The 24,217-nt window shown below is 46.6% G+C and overlaps 1 protein-coding gene across 15 annotated transcripts in view; it reads right to left on the bottom strand.

Annotated features, from left to right (window-relative positions):
• The window catches only part of ttn.2 (titin, tandem duplicate 2), a 250,029-nt gene that overhangs the window by 160,725 nt on the left and 65,087 nt on the right, over positions 1-24,217 (bottom strand). For 8 of the 15 annotated variants that reach the window (XM_083777339.1, XM_083777341.1, XM_083777336.1 and 5 more), the window contains 16 exons: positions 14,050-14,331; positions 13,570-13,848; positions 13,176-13,457; positions 12,708-12,986; positions 12,314-12,601; positions 11,834-12,112; positions 11,444-11,725; positions 10,255-10,533; positions 9,420-9,707; positions 8,216-8,506; positions 6,929-7,219; positions 3,897-4,184; positions 2,993-3,109; positions 2,265-2,550; positions 1,704-1,887; positions 699-782 (listed from right to left, as the gene is read on the bottom strand). In XM_083777339.1, the coding sequence (XP_083633465.1) occupies positions 699-782; positions 1,704-1,887; positions 2,265-2,550; positions 2,993-3,109; positions 3,897-4,184; positions 6,929-7,219; positions 8,216-8,506; positions 9,420-9,707; positions 10,255-10,533; positions 11,444-11,725; positions 11,834-12,112; positions 12,314-12,601; positions 12,708-12,986; positions 13,176-13,457; positions 13,570-13,848; positions 14,050-14,331 (4,079 nt within the window). Of the gene's footprint in view, positions 1-698; positions 783-1,002; positions 1,013-1,703; positions 1,888-2,264; positions 2,551-2,992; positions 3,110-3,896; positions 4,185-6,928; positions 7,220-8,215; positions 8,507-9,419; positions 9,708-10,254; positions 10,534-11,276; positions 11,290-11,443; positions 11,726-11,833; positions 12,113-12,313; positions 12,602-12,707; positions 12,987-13,175; positions 13,458-13,569; positions 13,849-14,049; positions 14,332-24,217 lie in introns of those variants that run through there. The other 7 variants (XM_083777338.1, XM_083777340.1, XM_083777342.1 and 4 more) reach the window with 7 other exon arrangements.

Here is a 24,217-nt window from a genome sequence, read left to right on the forward strand (position 1 = left end):
CTTGTTGGAAATCGCTCAACGGTCCTGCGTACCTCCTGTTTCTAAATGTCACATAATGCAGGAGGCAGCAGGACGTTGCACTGTTGAAAACGAGCACTTCCAAACTCTGACACTTCATCACATCCCCCCCCCCCCTACTACATATTATATAAACCTGTGTTGCACATTAAACTTTTTCATATATTTCATAGATAGATTCATAGACGACACTATCATTGTATATAATTCAAGCTTTCTGTACATCTGCAATGTTTGTATCAAATAGGATTTTTCTGTTTGGATGACTGTCAAGGCCAGAAAGTAGTTTCTTTCTCAGTAGGTGTTCCCACATACTGTAACTTCCGGGTACGATGATGTTATGTGCATAGCCTCCATAAATAAGTTTGAGGCATAAAGTTTACACTACAGGTGAGAGATGCAAATACATGAAATTTAATTATTAAATTATGTCAAGATATTTAGCCTTAAATTTAGTTTTATTAGTTTTGATTTAGTTTTATTTAGTTCTTGTCAGTGAAAATAAAAAAGCTAGTCGACGAACATTTTTCGTCCTAGTATTAGTGAATGTAAATAAATTGTTGATTCTGTCTTTTTTTCCCTCCTTTTTATTTATTTATTTTCTCCTTTTTGTACGTCTTTGTAAAAAACCAATACAAATATTGAAAGAGAAATGTAAATAAATGGACAGTGGAACTGACCTCGGTGCGTTCCATCCTCTTCTGGAGGTCAGCCACTAGTCTGGCCATGTCCTCGTCTGACTCTCTGTCTGCACGTTCCACATCCTGGAAACACACACACACAAAAACAGTATTTAACGTGTAAAATCCATGATATTTACATTGTAATGAATTAGCCCGGCTGGAAAGTTAAGTTCCTCTAGAGACGAGCATCTGCAGAATGATATTAAATGGACGGTGCTTAGAGGTCTAACACTTTCTAAACATTAAATGGACGGTGCTTAGAGGTCTAACACTTTCTAAACATTAAATGGACGGTGCTTACCGGTCTTCCACTTTCTAAACATGAAATGGACGGTGCTTACCCGGTCTTCCACTTTCTAAACATTAAATGGACGGTGCTTTAGAGGTCTTCCACTTTCTAAACAATGGCTCCCCCATATCTTGCAAGTATGATCGAACCCTACAAACCCTCCCGCGCACTCAGATCAGCCAACGCAGGGAAGCTGGAAGTACCCTCACTAAAAACGCTGGGACAACGCTCCACACGTCCCAAACTCTTCTCCCTTCTGGCTCCAAAACTGTGGAATGCACTTCCCATTGCAGTCAGAACTGCAGCATCACTCCCAATCTTCCGCCGTAGTCTGAAAACCCACCTTTTCAGACTCCATCATGGCCCATAGCACTTACCCCACCCCCTTAGATAGCATTTCTGTAGACTTAGATAGCATTTGATACAGACTTATAGCATGTTATGTAGACAGCACTATAATTGCATTGTATGTAGTCATAGCACGACATAGTACATGTATAGCATAGTAGTATAGATGTATAGTTTATATGTATAGCTTCATTATATAGATATTCCACTGTTACTTTCTTAGCTTACGCATGTTTCTTGATAATTGTTTTATGTGATGTATTCTCATGCTTTTTTGTTCTTGCTTAATGTAAATCGCTCTGGATTAAGAGCGTCTGCTAAATGCCTAAATTGTAAATTGTAAACAATAAATGGACGGTGCTTACCGGTCTTCCACTTTCTTCGGCCTTCTCTTTCTTCAGAAACTCGATGGCCTGCAGCAGGCCCCTGTAGTCGGTGATGCCGTACATGCGGGCGTATTTCTCGTACTCTTTGGGGTCAACGTTCCTCAACAACTCCACAATGTCCATGTCCTTATCCTCCTGTGGACTCTTCTGCTTGGACGGAGTCCTGAGGACAGACCATAGATAGAGGACGTTAGAGGACGTGGGATCAATGTTTTACACAGAGGACTGTCAGTACAGTATAGCCTACTGTATTCCATTGTTGTATGTCAATATAGTCTAGGCTGTTGCCTTATTATTCAAAGACAAAATGACGTGACTACTTGTCATTGTGGGTTTTTTAATTTGTGTTTTTTTCATGTCCTATGAAAACATAGCAAAATAATGATGTATTGGTCAATAAGATTGAGTGAATCGTTTGGAAACTACAGCTTATATAGAACTGAAGTCAAGTTAAAACTCTTGAGAATCTCTCATTCAGAGACAGAAGTCTCAACAAACACCTCTGTCACCCTCTAGTGGCCAACAGAAACACACACTCACTTCTTCAGCTTGGCTCTGAGGTCTCCCTCCAGCGCCGCCCCGTCTCTCTTCTCCTCCACGTGCATGTCCGTGCTGCACTCGATCTCGCCGTGCTTGTTGGAGGCCACGCAGCGGTACTGTCCCGAGTCCGACTTGGTGACCTCCCTGATCTCCAGCTTGGCCTCCGGGCCCCTCTGCTCCATGGAGATGCGCCCGCCGTGGGTGATCTGCCTCCACTTGCCCTTCATCCACTTCACGCTGGGGATGGGCTCGCCGCCCACCTTGGCGATGAAGGTGGCCACGCCCTCTGTGGAACCAAAACACATGTATTAGATCAGAGCCTTAGATATAGACAGTTACCCAAACTGTGTTCACTTCATGGGGCTTCAGTCCAATGAAGGCTCTCTCCTACATAGACTTATGATAGGATTCTATGCTAGGATCTACAAGCTCATAGCGCAGCACCGAGCTTGTAGATCTGCTATTTTTTATTATTTTTTAAATGTGGCGCAAATCTTTGAATATATGTTCTTTCAGAGCACACGTTTTAACTGAAATCTTTGCTCCTGGGGGTACCCTGAAACAAGATATTTTCAGATGGGGGTCGGCGGCCAATTACATATATTGTTGGGGGAACTTGACATGAAAATGTTTGAGAACCACTGATATAGAAACATGAGGTTTTTCAGAAAACTGTCATGTTTAAGAAGGCATTTGTAGAATCTGTAACAGCAGGCAGGGGAACTCACTCTCGGGGACCGTGGCTGTTTTGGGCTCCTCGATGAAGAACAGGCCGTCTGTTTTCTTGACAGGAGCCGCGGCCGGGGCCTCCTTGGGTGCCTCCTTGGGTGCCACGCCTGCTTTCTCTGCAACACAACATGCACAGCATTACACCTTACTGTACACCCTACTGTACCCGCCTGTATGTGCCTCGCATCCTAAAAAAAACAGTTATCACGTTCACTTGGACTGCTGAGGTGGAGCGCTACACCTACCATCGCCATGTGCGAACCACTTGAAACGAGCAAAGCCGTGCTACTCATACGCCAAGTTGTCGGTGCCCGGATATCAAACCCGTGACTGAGCAATCCGTACACTGTGCACAAAACTGTATGTACACAATAAATCCTAGCATAATGCATGACTAACACTGTACCCAGAGATTAAAATAGGGTGCATTTTGCATCCCAAAACGGCAGTTTATAGTTAAGGGACGCAATAAAACAGCGACCTCTGCATCCACAGGATGCACTACTGTACCACTGTACTATTTTTTATTCCAGTTTATTTTGCTAGCTTTAGTTATAATAACAATTTCTTCTTCTGTTTTCTACATATAATATAACCACATTATAACCATATAAAATGAAATGGGAGTTAACCCATTTTGGGCGGGAACCCCTTTTGGTGTTTTAAACGTTATGTTATAATTTTGCTATTGAATAGCAGATCTACAAGCTCTTAGCGCGCCACCAAGTGGCGTTTGGTGTTTTACACCAAAACATTTTCAGATGGGGGTCAGCGGCCAATTTAATTTAATATATTTTTGGGGGTCCTTGACATGAAATATTGAGAACCACTGATATAGAAACATGAGGTTTTTCAGAAAAAAAGATTTATTTTCAGGCCTAAATGGGAAGTTAAATGCAGTACCTTTCACGGCGACCTTGGCCTTGCAGAAGTCACTGCCGGCCTCGTTGGAGGCCTTGCAGAGGTAGTCCCCTGCATCGTGCTTGGACGCCTGGCTGAGCTCCAGGCAGGCCGTGCCGTCCGAGAAGCTGATCCTGGTGTTGCCGGCGGACGCCAGGTCCTTGCGGTCCTTCATCCACAGCACCTTCAGAGGCTCGGAGCCAACCACGTGGCACCGCAGGCTCAGCTTGTCCCCCTCGTCCACCGTCGCCGCCTTGAGGGGCACGTCGAACACCGGAGGCTTCTTCACTTCTGCACACGGGGGACGGTAGTGGTTATAGAGAGGACGGGACACGGGGGACGGTGGTGGTTATAGAGAGGACAGGACACATGCAGGCAGGGGCGGCCTTAAGGATCGGGAGGCCCCGTTCATGACGTCATCATTTAAATCATTAATAATTATAAAAAATAAAATAAAACGTTTTCTTCGTTGTATTATCGGACTTCAAAGCATGAACAGCATACACAGCCAAGTAGAAAATACACAAAAGCAGCTTGCTTGATTAAACAATGTTTTACTTAAGGTATAACTGGAAGACAGCATTGGCTATACAATGATGCAATCGCAACTGTCAGTGCTGCTAGTGCAGTGAGTGCACACACTGGGAAGTGGGAACAATTACAACCAAACAACACACTATACTACTACTACTATTTATTTTATTAAAAAAAAAATATATATATATATATATATATATATATATATATATATATATATATGTTTATTTTATTTTATTTCTTTGGGAGGTTCCTGGAGACTCGAGGCCCGTTTCAATTGAAACGATTTTATATAAGGCCGCCATTGCATGCAAGGGACGGTGGTGGTTATAGACCCTGATTCTACAAACCGTCCCTCTTTGGGTGAAAACATTTACGCTCTCAGAAACCAGTCTGTGTCTCATAGGAGGGCTGTGGGCAGTTCAGAAACCAGTCTGTGTCTCATAGGAGGGCTGTGGGCAGTTCAGAAACCAGTCTGTGTCTCATAGGAGGGCTGGGGGCAGTTCAGAAACCAGTCTGTGTCTCATAGGAGGGATGTGGGCAGTTCAGAAACCAGTCTGTGTCTCATAGGAGGGCTGGGGGCAGTTCAGAAACCAGTCTGTATCTCATAGGAGGGCTGGGGGCAGTTCAGAAACCAGTCTGTGTCTCATAGGAGGGCTGGGGGCAGTTCAGAAACCAGTCTGTGTCTCATAGGAGGGCTGTGGGCAGTTCAGAAACCAGTCTGTGTCTCATAGGAGGGCTGTGGGCAGTTCAGAAACCAGTCTGTGTCTCATAGGAGGGCTGGGGGGCAGTTCAGAAACCAGTCTGTGTCTCATAGGAGGGCTGGGGGGCAGTTCAGAAACCAGTCTGTGTCTCATAGGAGGGCTGTGGGCAGTTCAGAAACCAGTCCACCAGTGGCATCATTGATGGGAAATCCAAGCGAATAGAAACTGCAGATAATCTAGTCCTGAAAAGTTGCAATACGATAATGGAAGCCATCGTTCTCACAATAATACAAATATTAATATAATATTTTTCTAAAGAAATCTTGCTTAAAACAATATCTGCCTTACGATGTCACTGGTGGACGGGTTTCTGAACTACCCACAGCCCTCCTATGAGACACAGACTGAGTAGAAAAGAAGTGTGGCATTTTATCATGATTATTAGTGATTTATATGAAGATATAATTTACAAGACGAAATCTACACAATTAGAGAGCATAGATTAATTCTTATTTTGATCAATGTTTGCCTGTTGTCTCTCCTAATGGTAACAACATAAATACAGCCTGTTGTCTCTCATAATGGTACCAACATCAATACAGCATGGAATTGTGGACAAAATGTAATCCAACGACAATAGAATATTCTTTTGGGTCTGAGAGGCTAAATGTCATCAAATGGTGGTCCGTGGCTCAAATGAGTCTGAGAGGTTAAATGTCATCAAATGGTGGTCCGTGGTTCAGATGGGTCTGAGAGGTTAAATGTCATCAAATGGTGGTCCGTGGCTCAGATGGGTCTGAGAGGCTAAATGTCATCAAATAGAGCACCGAAGTCTGATGTCAATATCGGTAGATATCACGAATTCCCGAAAATAGCAGATCTACAAGCTTGTAGCGCGGCACTCAGTGCCGTGCTATGAGCGTGTAGATATTTGCTGATATTTGCTAAAGTTTAAAATAATGCTAAAGGACATCACCACAGAGTGACGTTTGCGTTGCGGTGGAATTGTTTAGCAATGGGTTAGCATGAGGAGCCACAGTGATCAACACCTTTATCCAAGGCGCTTTACATAGATTAGTGCATTACATTCACCCATTCACACACGCATTCATACACCGATGGCGGCGGAAACCATGCAAGGCACCAGCCAGCACATCAGGAGCAATTAGGGGTTCAGTGTCTTGCTCAAGGGCACTTCGACACTAACTCTGGGGGAGCCCGGGTTTGAACTGGCAACCTTGCGGTTACCATCCAGCCATTTCAGCACTTCATGAAATCAAGAATCACGAGAATCAGCAAGAGAGTAAAGAAGAACCAAGATTTAAGAATCAAGAATCACAGTTTTGTTCTAAAGAGAATGAAGCTCATTTGAAGCCGATTGTTGCCACTAACTCATGCATATTAACCACATGAACCCCAGTGTCCCTAATCTGGCCACGTCATAAAAGACGAAGATTCAGCTAAAACAGCAGATCTACAAGCTTGAGATCCACAAAACGTGACACCTTGTGAACTTGTACATCGGCTATTTTCGGCAAAGAGATTAGGTGTAAAGAGAAGAGGGAGGGGGTCCCCGGGGGGATGATGGGGGTCCCCGGGGGGGGGGGGCCCTGCAGGTAAGAGGGAGGGAGGGGGTCCCCTGAGGGTAGAGGGAGGGACGGGGTGCCCTGAGGGTAGAGGGGGTCCCCAGGGGGGCCCTGAGGGAAGAGGGAGGGAGGGGGTCCCTCTCCAACTGAAGAGGTATAACACATCAGGGTTCATGTGGTGGTCTATAGTGCACTGACTCCACCTTACCTGTGACTCCCACAGTGATGTCACAGGACACCTTCCCGGCCTCGTTGGTGGCCAGGCAGGTGTAGCTGCCGCTGTCGGACACCTGGCTGCCCTTTATGCACAGCACGGCCACGTTGCTCTTGAAGCTCACGTCGTATTTGTCCGAGCTGCGGATCTCCGTGCTGCCCTTGTACCACGTGACGTTAATGGGCTGCGAGCCGGCCACGCGGCCCTCCATCTTAACCAGCTTACCCTCCGTGTCCTCCATGTGCTCCGAGGGCTTTTTGGTGAACGAGGGGGGGTTCTTACGCTCTGGGAAAACCAAAGGACAGCGTGTTAAGAGACACGGTGATTACATCGCTCGTCGGTGACGGTGACGGTTACTGCCTAAAAGAAATGGTATCGAAACCGATTATCCAAAAGGATATTATCGGTTTTTGGACAATATTTAAGGCCGTTTGTGTTGACGGTATAGGCTGCCGATTCAGTCAGTGTTTTCCGGGGAAGCTTTCAAAAGGGTTGGAGAAAGTGTTAAGTAAAAACAAAATACTACATTTAAGTTGTTTGAACTAATATATAGTGCATCAGTACGCCTAATAAATCAGGAAATAAGAACGCACGGTTTTACCATATAACAGGTGTGAGGTAGACTTGTACTGCAACGATATATCGTCAATTGATTCAAATCGATTCAAACTCGTTACAATTTAAATCGTGATTAAATCGCGATTTGAATCGAATAGAATCGTAAAAAAGAGAAGAAAAAAGATATTTGTAAGAAAATTGATAAAAAAAAAAGGAGTTGTACGCTCTAAAGAGTTACATTATTGTTAAACACCTGCATTACAAGAAGAACTACACAACTAGAGAATGTAGTAGAATAATTGACGTTTTGCCTGTCCTAATGGTACCAACATCAACACAGCATGGAATGGAATTGTGAACAACATCTTATCCAAAGACGACAAAATAATATAGTGTTTGGGTCTGAGAAAGAGGCTAAATCTCATGGAACAGGTTCAGAGAAAGAGGCTAAATCTCATGGAACAGGTGCAGAGAAAGAGGCTAAATCTCATGGAACAGGTTCAGAGAAAGAGGCTAAATCTCATGGAACAGGTGCAGAGAAAGAGGCTAAATCTCATGGAACAGGTTCAGAGAAAGAGGCTAAATCTCATGGAACAGGTTCAGAGAAAGAGGCTAAATCTCATGGAACAGGTGCAGGTCTGTGGCTCAAAAATGGCAAGAGAAAAAGTGACGGGCCTTGACAAGAAAAGGGGTTGAAAGCCCACTGGGTGGCGCTGACGATACCTTTGACGGTCACGTCAGCAGAACAAGAGTCCTTGCCCATGTCGTTGGAGGCGTGGCAGAAGTACGCGCCCGTGTCGCCGCGCTCCACCTTGGCGACGCTCAGGCGGGCGTGCCCGTCGGCGCCGCACGTCATCTTATAGTTGCCGCCGTGGCGGATGTCCTTGTGGTCCTTGGACCATGTGACCTTGATGGGGGCGGAGCCAGTCACGTGGCAGGCCAGCTCCACACCGTCGCCCACCGTCACTTCCTGTGGCGACAGCTTCCTGTCGAAGAGCGGCGCGTAGCGGGGCTCTGCGGCGGAAACAGATCCGTTCCGGGTTTTTAAAGACAAAGAGTTCCAGAGGGGAGAATAGAGAACAGTTTGTTAGGTGAGTCAGAAAGGTTGGTGTCTGCAATTCACCGTTAGAGAGATTGATTATAGATTTTATCCTAGGTAAACTAAACAACAGTGGTGGAAAGTAACTAAGTACTTTTACTTAACTGCCAAGGACTTATTTAACTTATTTTTCATGAACTTTCTTTTCTTAATCTATGTTGGCGGGTGCTGAAGTATTGCTACTGCAATTTAGCTATGAATGAGTTAAGTACTGTACTTTTTTGAGTACCATTTTGAGGTATTTTTTTACTTTACTTGAGTATTTCCAATTTTCAGTACTTTTACTTCTACTCCACTACATCTCAGAGCCAAAATTTATACTTTTACTATACTACAATTATTTGAAAACTTTAGTTACATTAACCACTTCAACCCTATACATTTCGGCCATTTCAAAATAGCCGATCTACAAGCTCACAATGCGTCGCAACGCGACACTTTGTGAGCTTGTAGATCGTCTATTTTCGGCTGTATTCTATATTGGCTATATTCTGATTGGCCCGGAATGAGACGATGTATGATGATAATTAATGTACCATGATAAGAGCGCCCTTCACTTCACTTCACACGGGTGTGATTTTTTATTGACGTTAATTTCAGACAGAGCTCGCAACTCACTTTGTAATGCTCCAAGTATTTATTCACAATCCCAGCAGGCAGTATGTCCCGCCTGCTGTGCTTGTGAATAAATACTTGGAGCATTACAAAGTGAGTCGCGAGCCCTTGCTTTTCTTCATGATATGTTAGTTTAAGAGTTTGGCTCAGCACCAAGATTGGAGGAAATGTGCACTGTTATATTTTATTCTGAAAATGAATTTCAGGACAGACCTTGCAGTGTGAGTTTGGCCCTACAGGAGGCGCTGCCCACGCTGTTGGTGGCCGTACAGCTGTACTCCCCCGAGTGTTTCATCAGCCCGTGGGCGATGTTCAGCGCCGCGCTGTTGTCCTCGTACGACATGACAAAGTCTCCGCCCGCGCTCAGGGCCACGGCCTCCCTGGCCCATGTGACCTGGATGGGGGCGGAGCCAGCCACGCGGCACTCCAGGCGCACCGCGCTGCCCTCGCTCTGCGTCACGCTCACCAGCTTCTTAGGGAAGGTGGGTGGAGTCTTAGCCTCTGGAAGGAGGAGGAGTCGCAGATAGTATGGTTAAATAACCACGGTTATCTTATAACCTTCAGTTTAAGTCCTTAACTCCTGAGGCTGAATAGACACTATTCTGAAAAACCTATGTTTCTGTGTCAGTCGTTCTCAAACTATTTCATGTCAAGGACTCCCAAAAAGACATGTATTTGGCCCCCATCTGAAAATATGTTCCCAGGAGCAAAGATTTGAGCTAAAAACGTTCGCTCTGAAAGAATATATATGCAAACATTTGCGCCACATTTTCACAAAAAAAAGAAAGAAAAAAGTAGCAGATCTACAAGCTCGTAGCGCGGCACTCGGTGCCGCACTATGAGCTTGTAGATCTTCTATTTTTCAATAGCTTAAAGTAGAACAGATTAACAGAATGCTTAAAACACCAAGAGGGGTTCCTGCCCGAAATGGGTTAAATATGTTTTTTATAATATATAAAAAAGAGCATTAAACACTAATGTGAAGCAGCTGGTAGAGATGGTGTTGCCAGATAATGGTCTAAGATGTGAGCGGAGCGCGTTGCTTCACCTTGGACACTGAGCCTGCAGGTGGACGAGGCGTGTCCGATGTGGTTCTCCGCCTTGCAGGTGTACTCTCCCACGTCGGCCTTGCCGGCCTTAGCCAGCTTCAACATGGCAACGCCCTTAGAGAACTCTATCTTACAGTTGGGGCTGGACCTCACTTTGCCGTCCTCTTTGAACCAAGACACCTTGAGCTCAGGCGTGCCGGCCACTCGGCACTTGAGGCACACTGCGTCTCCTGCAGTCACCTCCATGGCCTCCAACGCCTCCGTGAAATAGGGAGGTTCTATACGGTTGGTGGCAGGAGATATCACACACACCGTTCAGACAAAACACCACCAAACAAATGCAGAATAACGCACGCACACACACACACACACACACACACACACACACACACACACACACACACACACACACACACACACACACACACACACACACACACACACACACACACACACACACACACACACACACACACACACACACACACACACACACACACACACACACACACACAGGAACATTCCATGTTTATGTAACACAGTTTAATAGTGCTTCCACTTGCCCAGGCATGGGATGTGGATTGTGATCCCGGTGTTCAGGCGGTTGCCTTTAAAGGGAATGACGTAACCTAGCGCACTTTCAACTTTGCTATGAAAGCGGCGGGTTGTGTTTATTTTGCTCTGTGGGATTAGTTCATTATTTTCATTTTACAATTAAGCATTATATTAATATGTATATGTACCCAGAGTTGTTAGGTTAGGATGCAGACTGTATTTTCATTGCACTGCATCGGTTCTATTTACAGCAAATATTAATGTTGAAGACGTTCAAGAGCAGAGCAGTGATTGCCTCTTCTGTCCGTTTGTCGGAATAAATCGACTCACTGCAGATCATTTCCTGGTTCTGTGGTTGTTTGTACTTCACAAGTCACAACAACACAACGCAAAGATAACGTCCGTTACCTAGGATGGACACCGTAGCGACCGTGTTACATGTATCAGACAAAAGGGGGACACCAACCTAGGATGGACACCGTGGCGTGTTTACATGTATCAGACAAAAGGGGGACACCAACCTAGGATGGACACCGTAGCGTGTTTACATGTATCAGACAAAAAGAGTAAAACCAACCTAGGATGGACACCGTGGCGTGTTTACATGTATCAGACAAAAAGAGTAAAACCAACCTAGGATGGACACCGTGGCGTGGCAGCGGTCCTTCCCGGCCTCGTTGGACACTTCACAAGAGTACCTCCCGGCGGCGTCCTTGTCGTCGGTGCTCAGACACTCCAGCATGCAGGCGCTCTCACTGGTGCTGATGTTGTACTTATAAGAGGCAAAGAGCAGCTGGTCGTCTTTGTACCAGTTCACCGTGATCTGTGGGCTCCCGGAGTACGTACACTCCAGGGTCAGAGGTTTGCCCTTCTCGACCGAGACGTCCTTCAGCTTCTTACCGAAGCATGCCGGCTCTGAGTGACAAAGACATTAGTCAGTTAATAACGATAGTTAATATAAGAACGTACGTACATTTGAAACAGATTATTATTTGGGGGAAGTTGTTAGATTATTAAACTGACCTTTGACAGACAGGTTAACTTGACAGCTTTCCTTGCCAGCATCGTTAATGATCTGGCAGGCGTATTCGCCAGCGTGGGACTTATCCACTTTGAAAAGCTCCAGAGTGGCTTTGTTATCCCTCAGGGCCATGTCGCAGCCACTCCCGGGCACAATCTCCTTGGTTCCTCTGAACCATTTCACTTTGAGAGGGGCACTGCCTTTCACCAGAGCCCAAAATGTCACATTACTGCCTGGCATAGCTTCCACAGGCTGTGGCTGCACCACGAAAGACGCGGGCTCTGTTTGCAAAGACAAAGTAAGGGCTTTCAGAAGCAAGCAGAGCAACTGACAATGAAGTGACCAATTTAATGACAACTCAATTACAACTTCACGTACTGCCTCGCAACAAGAATAGCAGCAACAACAACGACAACGACGACCGTAACAGAAACAACACAAGGACCCAAAAGCAACAACACGTTGATCTGTGACTTACTGACCTTTCACAATGAAAGAGCCACTGGTTTCACTGGATCCAGCCTGGTTGACGGCCCTGCACTTATACACTCCAGAGTCTGACAACTTAAGAGTGGACACCTTCAGTGTGCAGCTGTTGTCACTGAATGCAACCTCGCAACTCAGCCCGCTCTGCACCTCCGCCCCGTCGTGGAACCACGAGATGGTGAACGGAGCCGTGCCGGACACTTTGCATTCCATTTCCCCGGCCATGCCCACAACGGCATTACAATCCTTCAACTGCCTCGAGAACGTGGGAGGTATGAGTTTATCTGTGTGGGAGGGAAACGGGTTACAAACGAGGGCATCAAGGCAACAACAACACACAGACACAAACATTTGTTATACTTGTCATCATTAGGAGCTTGGAACACCAACCTAGGACTACGAGGTTTATCTTACTCAGGTCCCTGCCAATCTCGTTTTTAACCTCAAACGTGTACTCTCCCGTGTCCAGCCTCTCCGTGGAGAGCACCTTGAGGCTGGAGATCATCTTTGAGAAGGAGATTTTGTATTTCATACCCGTGGCCAGCTCAACACCGTCCTTGAACCACTTAGGTATGAGCTCGGGTGATCCGCCCACTTTCACCTCTAGGGCGGCGATATCGCCTGCAGTCACACTCAACGCGTCGGGTTTATCCACTATCTTAGCCGGTTCTGAAAATCAAGAGAACAGGGCAGAGAGAGAGCTTGTAAAAAAAAACAAAAGAAAAAGAAACCTGTGAGACGAATTATATTATATTAATTATAATATATATATATATATATAATAATAATTATATTATTATTATTATATAACTGCAAGAGAAGAGAGAGAAGACACAATTATTAGATTTGGTTACAAACCTATAACAGTCAAGATAGCAAAACATTCCACATTGCCAGCATCGTTTTTGAGCTGGCAGGTGTATTTCCCTGCCGCGGCGAGATCGGCCTTAAACACTGTAAGAGCGACCTGGCCGTGACCAAAGGTGATCTTCCTGTTGTCACCGTCCCTGAGGATGTGATCCTTGTCTTGAACCCAGCACACGGTAAGGGGCTCTGAGCCTTTTACTGTAGCGACAAGGGTCACCTCCTCCCCCACCGTCACTGTCACGCTGGACAGTTTCTTCACGAATGACGGAGGTTCTGAGGAGAAAACAATGCATAGAGGCAACGTCAGCAAAGGCCACAGTCCGTGGGCGAGGGGGGATAAATCGAACGTTTTGAAAACACTTTCTACTTTCTACTTTCCACTGACCTCTGAGTTTAACTGACGCCTGGCAGGTATCACTTCCTACACTGTTTGACACTTTGCACTCGTACTCGGCGGCGTCCGAGGGCTCTAGTCCAGCGATATGCAGCGTGGCCGAGCTGCCCTCGGCCGCCATCTTATACTTCCTGCTCTCCATCAGAGGCTTCCTGTCTTTGAACCAGGTTACTTGGAACGGAGCCGTACCGTTCACCTCGCAGTACAGACTCACATCCTTGCCCTTCAGCCCTTCGACCGGCTGGGGCACTTTGGCGAAAGACGGAGGGTCTACAAAGAAAATCGGAAAACGGTTTAGAGGCAACAAAGGACAGGGTGAGACCGTATTTGAAATGTACCAATGTTGTCGTTCGCCTCCGTCTCTCTCTCAAAAAAAAGGTCTCAATGGTACGCTGGCGCCCAAAGCTGAGTGGGCCAACGCATCAGAGAGAGAGAGAGATAGAGAGAGAGAGGAGAGAAAGGGTGAGCTACCTTTAACGGTAAGAGTGGCGCTGCAGCTGACGCTGCCAGCCTCGTTTTGAGCTTCGCAGGTGTAAACTCCGTCGTGATCAAAGCTGGCGCTCAGCACTTCCAGGACCGCAACAGAGTCAATGAACGACGTCCTGTAGCCGCCGCCGTCCGTGACCTTGGTGTCGCTTTTGTACCAGGTCATTGTGAGAGGAGCCGTGCCTTGGACTTTGCACTCCAGGCGAACCGGCTCGCCCCGTTTCACAGACTTAGTGGCGGGCAGTTTCAGGACAAACACGGGGCGTTCTGGAAAGTGTGAAATGTTGAAACGTATTAGGAAGAGCCGTAGAGAGGTGGCCGTTTAGTAAATATTAAACGACACAAGGGGAGAGAGGGCGGGGCTAGTGAGAGAGGGCAGGGCTGGTGAGAGAGGGTGGGGCTAGTAGAGCTGAGGAGATGAGCTGAAGACACTTTGTTAGCAGCAGGCAACATGGATGTAAGGAACACAGAAAGAGATTAAAAGGGATTTGTGGGGGGAAGGAGTGGAGGAACACCTTGCACGCACGTCTAGGACTAGAAACCAGAGAGTGAGATGAAAGGTGGATGATGACGACGATGAAGGTGAAGCCAAGACAAAGAGTGTTCGACGTGGTTGAAGGTAAGATGATTAAAAGTCGAACCTTTGACCGTCAAGTCTGCGCTGGAGCGCACAGAGCCGGCGGCGTTGCTCACTTGACAAGAGTACACGCCGCCGTGGGCCGCGCCCACAGCGTAGAGGTCCAAGAAGCAGGACTGGCCCTCCAGTCCCGCAAAACATGCCGGCCCGCTCATGAGCTCCGTGTCGTCCTTGAACCATTTGACCGTGAACGGAGCCGTTCCTTTGAACGTGCCTTTGAGTCGCACGGTGGAGTCGGGCAGCGCGGCCTGCGACTGGGGCTGCACCACGAAGCTGGGCGGCTCTGGAGTGGACAAGATGGAGGTTAAAGATTACATTAAGAGACTCACCTTTCACGCAGCACCTGATGGGAAGGGGGGGGGGGGGGAGGGTGTGGGGGTGAAATATTGACCGGTGACACCTTACAGAGTTCCGCTCTAACCTTTCACCCCGAGCGACGCGCTGCATTCACAGCTTCCAGCCTTGTTGCTCAGTTTGCAGGTGTATGCGCCCGCGTCCGAGCGCTCCAGCTGCTCCATCTCCACGGACACAGAGTTGTCCTGCTGGATGAGCTTGTGTTTCACACCGCTGGTGATTCTGCCGCCATCTTTGTGCCACTCCACGGACACAGGCAGAGAGCCAGATATCTTACAACAGATCTGAACAAAGGAGCCCAGTATCTCCTGCATGTCTGACAGTGGCTTGGTGAAGCTCGGAGGAATGACTTGCTCTGTTTTTTTGCACATGAAGAACAACCACAACATCTATTATAGGACAACATTCAACAATCACTGCACATCAATCATCCATGACCGCCATTTTGTTTTGTGTCTTTGTGGGAAAGACAGCCGATCTACAAGCTCACAGCGTGTCGCGTGGTGACGCGCTGTGAGATAGTAGATCTGCTGATTTATTTATTTATTTGAGCTTTTCATAATGTATATTATTTCCAACACCAACCTAAGACCACCAGTTTGACGGTGCAGCTGCAGCTGCTGATGTGGTTGGAAACCTCAAACACATATTCTCCTTGGTGTTCCCTCTGAGCCGTCTGAATCCTCAGACTACTGACGCTCTTCTCGAAGCTCAGCTTGTGCTGCCTGATGGACTGAAGCTCTTTGCCGTCTTTCGTCCATTTGACCTTGAGCTCGGCAGAGCCACTGACCTTACAGTCCAAACTGACCGGGTCTCCCACCGTCACCTTTATAACCTCGGGTTTCTCTGTGATCTGAGGGGGTTCTACGATACATAAAACAATAATCTGTTATCTAAAACACAACGCTACGATGACCACGGTTCTTCAGAATTATCTCTAAATCATTCAGATCACGTACAGCACATTCGGACTGACCAACATGTTTGGATGGGTGCATGCTTTTGGTTAGACATACCATTGGTCCGATATCTCAAACCTCACCCTCACCTCCCACAGGGCAGCACACCTAAACCTAACCTTAACCCCCTATCAACCCTTAACGCACCCCTCACCAACCTTACTCCGGTCGTCTTAACGCACCCCTCACCAACCTTACTCCATTTGGACCAATTCTATGTCTAACCAAAGTATGCCTCCCGTCGATACGTTAAAAGTCGAGCTAAATATAAAAAAAAGGAAAACAACAACGATAAGCTCCAATCTACCTTGCACCACGAGGGCAGCAAAGCACTTGTCCTGGCCTGCCTCGTTCACCACCTGGCAGGTGTACCTCCCGCCGTGAGCGACCTCACAGGCAGGGATCCTGAGTGTGGCCACGTTGTTCTCAAACGTCCTCTCAACGCCAGGATCCTCCAGGATCCAGCTCTCGTCTTTCTGCCACTGCACAGAGAGCGTGGCGGAGCCCGCCACCGTGCACTGGAACTGGGCCGCTTGGCCCAGAACCGAGGCGGTGTTCTCAATCCTCTTGGTGAACGACGGCGGTTCTAACATGAAACCAATTCAATATTAATATCAGAGGCTTTGTTTTTCCTTTTCTTTACAAAGTTGCTAAATCTATCTACTCGTACGTCGTTGGGTGTCGGGCAGGAACCTTGTATATGTCCATATTTTTGATGTTATTATCTTTTATTAATAACCTACTTTGTTGTACTGTACGAAGAGTGCAGAGAAAGAAAGTAGCAAAAATGGCCGACAAACAAGCTCAGAACACGTTGTGAACTTTTAGATATGGTATTAAAATAAATGTGTAAGTACAAGTGAGATTGGTTAACTCTAAATAATAACAACATTGGATCTATTAGAACACAGGTTATTCTTTTGTTACCATTTTCTGAAAAGTTACGGTTCTTTTTTGTTGGACGTACAAGGTTTCACAGACAACCCGTCTACAGAATCCGTAAAAACAAAAACCAACCTTTGATGCCTAGCGTAGCTTTACACGTGCAGCTTCCCACCTCGTTGGCCACCGTACACTGATACTCTCCTACGTCTACGCTGTCGCAGCGCTGCACCTCCAGAGACATGGTGGTGCTGTTGGGCTGCGAGACGCCGTGCTTGGCACTGGGCTTAAGCTCCTTGGCGTCTTTGTGCCACGCCACGTCGAACGGAGCGGTGCCGCTCACCTGACACTGAAACGAGGCGCTGGCGCCTCGGACCACGTCGGCCGAGGGCAGCTCTATAACGAACGACGGAGGCTCTGAGACGACAGGAGAACAGGGAGTCGTTACAGGCGTACACGTAACGACAGGAGAACAGGGAGTCGTTACGGGCGTAGTACACGTCGAGAGAACTGTGTTCTACAAGGATGTGTTTCAAGTTGGTTTAAGTGATGTTTTATTGTATTTTTAACGAAAAAAGCTTGCTCAGTAACAGGGGTCTATGCATGTGATACAAGTATTAGGTAGGAATCATTGCAATAGAGTGTTTGCTCGGTAACAGGGGTCTCTCCAGCTCTTTAATAAATAAACAGTAACATCTAAGTTGAATTATTGTTAAACATCTGCATCATATTTACAAGAAGTCTACACAATTAGAGAATGTAGAAAAAAATGGTACCAACAATGGTACCAACATCAATACAGCACGGAATTGTGGACAAAATGGACAAATGGTGGTCGGTGGCTCAGATGGAAAACAGATGATGGGCCTTGGTATGAAAAGGGTTGAAACCCAGGATGGCTCGACTAACCTTTGACCCTGAGTTCCATGCTGCAGCTCTCGCTGCCTGCCTCATTGCGAGCCTCACAGTAGTACAGGCCTGCGTCCTTCATGTCCGCAGAGCTTATCTCCAGAGAGGCTAGCGACTTCTCAAAGGACAGCCTGTGCCTGTCACTGGGACAGATCTCACAGCCCTCTCTGAACCAGCAGACGTCTATCTCAGGCGTGCCGCTCACCTGGCACTCAAAAACTTTGCCCTGACCGGGCCGCACCACCGACATGCGTTCGGGGGTGCGCACGAATTTAGGAGGCTCTACGAAATCAAATCAAAGAGGTGTCAATAAAATATAAATTTAATAAAATAATGACTTTAGAATGTATCAAATCTGTTCATTATTAGGCATGAGCATGAACACGCCGAATGACCTTTGACAAAGAGCGTCGCCTGGCATGAGGCGGAACCGACGTCGTTGTTTATCTCGCAGACGTACTCGCCGGAGTCTGAACATTTGGCAAAGAAGAGCTCCAGGGAAGTGGAGGCGTTGTCTTTGACCACAGAGCAGTCGGAGCTCGAGAAAATCTCCTTTTTGTCTCTGAACCACCTAACGGTCAGCGGCGAGGTGCCGGACACCAGGACGTTAAACTGGACCTTTGATCCGGGAAGAACGTTCATGGAGTCGGGCTTTTCCAGAACACACGGTGGTTCTGTAGGAGGGGGAAAATGGACTGTCACAGCTGTCCATATGTGATTTATGTGACCAGATTTGACTGAGAGCCTGCCATCGCGCAAACTCCAGCTTTTCACCAGAGGAGAAAAACTTTCACATACTTCACATACTAGAGCATGTCTGAAATAAGTGTCAGAGCTGAAATCGTAAATGTAATGTAAATATGAAATTTACAAAAACATGTAGCTAGGTGTAATGTTAGAGACCACAGAAGTGAACCTTTCAAGCCTGTTTTCTCAACTCGCTGTTTCTCTGCAAGACATTACTCTATAAGCCATATCTCTGACACTGGTGGGTCAAACTGAACAACCAATATGTCAATTTGAAACTATGATTCCCTGCTTTCATATGACGTGAAAAAAAAATCCAAGAAATTGGCAGTCCCTCAGTCAAATTTAGTCACATATGACATAACACAATATATGGCAGAACACACAGTGGTTCTGTGGGGGAAAAGTGACCGTCACAGATGTCCAGATGTGATATTATAACGTTGTCTCTGTCTGTCGGGTGGAAACCTCACATGAACAACTGTTCCTTTTCATTGTTCAAACTCAAAAGTAAAAAAAAACAGAAGATCGACAAGCCCCCAAACGGATCGCTTCGCGTTGCGCATGGAGCTTATAGATCTGCTATTTTTGTCCGTTATGAAGATACATGGATATAAGAGGTTTCTGCCCGACAGCGACGATATAATATGGAATATAAACGAGATGAAGAGTGAAGAAAAATATGACCAAGAAGGATAATGGATGATATAATATAGAATATGGACGAGACGAATATAGTGTTGGAAAAAACCTTTAACAAACAAGGTCCCGGAGCACTGGTCGGAGCCGGCTTTGTTCTGAGCCATGCAGGTGTAGCTTCCGCCGTCTCTGCTCTCGAGGTCAGAGATCTCCAGGCAGGCTACGTTCTCATAGAAGGTGCATTTGTGCCTCTCGTCGGCCTGGATCTGCTTCTGGTCTCTGTACCACTGTACGCTTATAGGAAGAGAGCCAGACACCAGGCAGTCCAGGTGGGCAAACGACCCCTTGATGCCCTCCGTTTGCTTTAGCTTTCTCGTGAAAGAGGGCGGCAATATTTGATCTAGAAATGAAGGGCGGTGAGCGCAAATAAATAAATAAAACAATTCATTACGTTATCGCAAAACATAGTCATCACACGCAGGACGGCTTTGAGCGGCTCGAAGCGTCAAACTAACCTAGAATAGTGAGTGCGGCCGCACAGGAACTGAACCCGGCGTCGTTTGAAACCTCAAAGGTGTATTCACCACTGTCACCTTTCTCCGTTTTCAGTATCTTCAGGATGGAGGAGGTGTCTGTGCTCTGCACTTTGCACCTCTGACCCGAGGTCAGCTCTCTGGCCTCCTTCAGCCACCGGGCCTTCAGGGGCCTAGTGCCCGAGAACCTGACCTCCAGAGTGGCCGGGTCACCCTGGGTCACACTGACCGACTGGGCCTCCTCTGTGATTTTAGCCGGCTCTGAGATGTCGACACAACAACACAGTCAACAACACAGTCTCCTGTGGATCACTCAAACATATATCCTAATAATAACTGATAGTATAATATAGGATAATATATCAACAACAAAAACTGATAGAAATACTACGAACGGAAGGTGGTGGACAGTAACAAAGTACATTTACCCGAGTACTGGACAAGTAGTTCTTTTTTATAATAATTATTATTATTATCTGTAATTTACTTCAGTATTTTTGTATTTATTTAGTCTGTCTGGAAGCTTTTCACTCCACTACTTTTAAAAGATAAAGATTGTATATTTTTTCCCCAGGGAGCCAAACATACAAAGATTACATTATGATAACCACTTATGTCCTATTTCAAAACTAGTGGAACAAAGCTATGTTCATAATTGTAGAAAGGTTTTGAAAATATATGAATAAAAAGAAAAGCATGTACTTTTTATTACAAAAATTAAAGTACTCCAGTAATTAAACTCAAGTACAAAATAGAGTGAGCAACCGTTACTTGTTAGTGGACAAATATTTGTCCAGGGATTATCTATCTCAACTACCGGGATGGAGTACTTTGTTGTACCACTACTGATAACAGCCTTTAGCTTAGCATCACAACCTTTAGCTTAGCATCGCGACCAACCTTTGACGGTCAACACGGCGGAGCATTTCTGGCTCCCGGCCGGGTTGTGAGCCTGGCAGGTGTACTTCCCACCGTGCGCGGCCTGTGCGTCCGTGACGCGCAGCAGGGCCGTGCCACTGTCGTACGTGATGTGAACGTGCTCGGCCTCGCTGAGCTCGTGGTCGTCTTTGAGCCAGGTTACACTCAGGGGCTCCGAGCCCTTCAGCGTGCAGCGCAGACTAACGTCCGCGCACGCCACGCAACTCCCGCTCTCCAGCTTTTGGACAAACGACGGAGGTTCTAGAAGTAGAACAGCAGCAAACACAAGAAGTCTGACTTCCAAAATACTACAGAATGTTTTTTTATGAGAAAACTTTTTCTTGGGCAATAATTATGTCATATTTATCCAGTAGAGGACGCTTGTCTTGTCAGACTTGCAAAGTCTGGTTTTAACTGACTTAACTTTTTTTTTTTTTCATTTGGGGGTGGGGGTGAACCCACGGCACGCCGTATGGTGGATTACCGGCCTAGATGCCTGGACCGCTCAGCCGCGGCCCAGGCCGAGGGTTGTTCTTTTACTAACTACTATGATTGGTTGTTAGTTAGAGAACCAGCCAGTCAGGAGCTAGGCTCCACTGGACTGGGGGTACCTCCACAAACAATCAGTGGACTGGGGGTACCTCCACAACCAATCAAGTAGCGTGGCATTAGGTCGGAGAAACAGAGGAATGGACAGAGGAACCTATCCCACCGCTGGCACCAATGTAGCCTCGGCCAGGAGGCGAACCTGGGACCTTTATATATCCAAAAGGCGCGTACGTTACCAGTCTGCTAAAGAGCCAGGCCCGATAGTGAGCAGCAACATAGCATCGTATAGCCTACACAGAGCACCCTCTAGTGGATATACATTACACAGTAGTGCCCATCTCTAAATGAGTGGATCTAAATGACACAGCACCCTCTAGTGGATCTAAATGACACAGCGACCTCTAGTGGATCTAAATGACACAGCACCCTCTAGTGGATCTAAATGACACAGCAACCATCTCTAAAATTGCAGCAGCAAACCAACCAACCTTTCAGCGTTACTTGACACTCGCACGCCGCCTCCCCCACCTCGTTGTGGGCGGTACAGCGGTACGTCCCCGCGTCCCCCGCCTCTACGGCCAGGACCTGCAGGGCCACGTGGCCCTCCGTCACCGTGATGCGGTGCCTCTTATCGTTCCTGAGCGGCTTGCCGTTCTTAAAGAACGACAGGGAGAACGGCGCCGAGCCGGAGACCTGGGCCTCCAGCACCGCCTCGGAACCCTTAACCACGTCCCTGGGCTCTAACGTCCTCACAAACACTGGAGGTTCTGAGAGGAGAGAGAGCAGCCGCGTTGGAAAACACTGTGGCACTTATACCATTAGCAGTGGTTTAAAGGAACTATGTGCTGTACTTAAGGAACAACGTTGTGTTTTAAAAATATTACTTTATACTTCTACTGCTTTAGTTGCTAGTTAGATTGCAGATTTAGCTATTGATACTTTTACTTGAGTAAAAACAATCAGAGTGCTTCTTCCACCACTGACAAGGAGAAGAGACAGAATAAGGAGGGGCTGTAAGAACGAAGCTAAAAACGAGAACCAACCTTTGACCGTCACTGTGCTACTGCAGCGGTCAGTGCCAGCCTCGCTGGACGCCACACACACATAATCTCCGCTATCCTCAACGGTACAGTGCACTACCTCCAGAGAGGCCACAGAGTCCGTCGAGGACATTCTATATTTGTGAGCGTCAGAGACGACGTCCGTCTGGTTCTTGGACCATTTGAAGGCGATCACAGGGCTGCCCGTGGCCTTACACTCCAGCCTCAGAGTGCTGCCGCCAGTCACCAGCTTGGTCGCCTCGAGTTTCGTCACAAACACGGGAGGCTCTGAGAGTAAGAGGTTAGCATCCGTTTTCGATCAGTTTCATAAGACATTCGACGTTAGCAAAAAACACACCGATTATTTTGTCGAGCAAGTCAAAGACATTTCTACCCTTATCATGTTTGAAGAAGAAACTAAGACATATCATTTTGAGCATGTAAAAAGACTTGGCACCTTTGACAAAGAGGACTGCGGTGCAGTCCACCTTCCCAGCATCGTTGGATACTTGGCATGTGTATTTGGCAGATTCGCCAGGTTTCACTTTGTGAAGCTCCAGGGAGCTCGAAGAGGCGTCCTTCTTTATGAAACATGAGCCTCCGGTGGAAATCTCCTTGTCTTCTCTGAACCACTTAACGAGCAGCGGAGCCGTTCCAGTGAAGGCCGCTTTGAAGGCAACCGTGGTTGCCGGTATAACCTGCTGGTTGTCTGGTTTCACTGTGAACACTGGGGGTTCTAGAAACCATTAAGAAGACACTCCATGTTAGCATGAGATAATTTAAGCTGTGGTCTACACAAGAAAGGGAGCAACATAATTCTAATTCCTATATGTGAAGGGCAGGAGAATTCATAACCTTTGACATAGAGTGTTCCACTGGTTTCCTTAAAGCCAGCAGAGTTGGTGGCTCTGCACATATACACTCCAGAGTCGGCCTTCGCCAGACAAACGACTCGGAGCGTCGCAGAGCTATCCTTAAACTCAGGCTGGAACTTGGCGCCAGGATTAATCTCCTTGTCATCTTTAAACCAATTTATGGTCATGGGTTGAGACCCAGACACTTTACAATCCATGGACACATCGCTGCCAATGTTCCCATCCACTCTTTTCAGAGACTTTGTAAAAGACGGAGGCATTATGCGATCTGGTTACCCAAGAGAAAACAACACCCCATGAGTTATTAACTTCTAATGCCATAGAAACTATTTAGAATAAGACATGCATTTAATTAAAAAAAGCACATCTGTAATTTTGTTAAAGTTTGTTAAATACTATGATAAAATATATATTGATAAAAAAATAAGTATATTAAGGATTAGTTAAAGAAGCAGAGGAGGGTCTAACCTAAGACCGTGACGGAGCAGGTGCACTGGTCCTTTCCAACCTTGTTGGCCACCTCCATGCGGTACTCAGACGTGTCTCCCTTTTCTGCAGTAAGAATCTTTAGGCTGGACACGTTGTCCTTGAGGGTCATTTTATATTTACGACCGGTCGCGATCTCCTTCCCGTCTTTAAACCATTTCACTTTTAGCTCTGGGCTTCCGGCGAGCGTACACTCCAAGTTGGCCGAGTCTCCTGCCGTCACGCTGATGGACTCTGCGGGCTCTGAGATTCTGGCAGGTTCTGGGATGAGATGGAACCGGTTATGACGAGTAAACACCCTATGTCGACAGGGCCTATACGCTGTTGTTTTGATTAAATGTTTTGGTGGGGTTGTCCCGATTTCCGATCACGTGATCGGTAATCGGGGGGCCGATTGCGTCATTTTAAAATGATCGGAATCGGATCGGGATCAAAGAAACGCCCTTGTATCAATATTATATTGTCCGTGATTTTGAATATTGTAATATTGTGATATTTCTATAAAAATATACATTTCGGATTGGGAAAAATCGTTATCGGCAGATATACTCTAGGATCGGGAGCAAAGAAACGTGATCGGGACATCCCTAAAATGTGGTCTTATGTACGATATGTCTATGCAACA

This window comes from Protomyctophum parallelum (genome assembly GCF_964188405.1).
Source record: "Protomyctophum parallelum genome assembly, chromosome: 11".
Classification (NCBI taxonomy): Eukaryota; Metazoa; Chordata; class Actinopteri; order Myctophiformes; family Myctophidae; genus Protomyctophum; species Protomyctophum parallelum.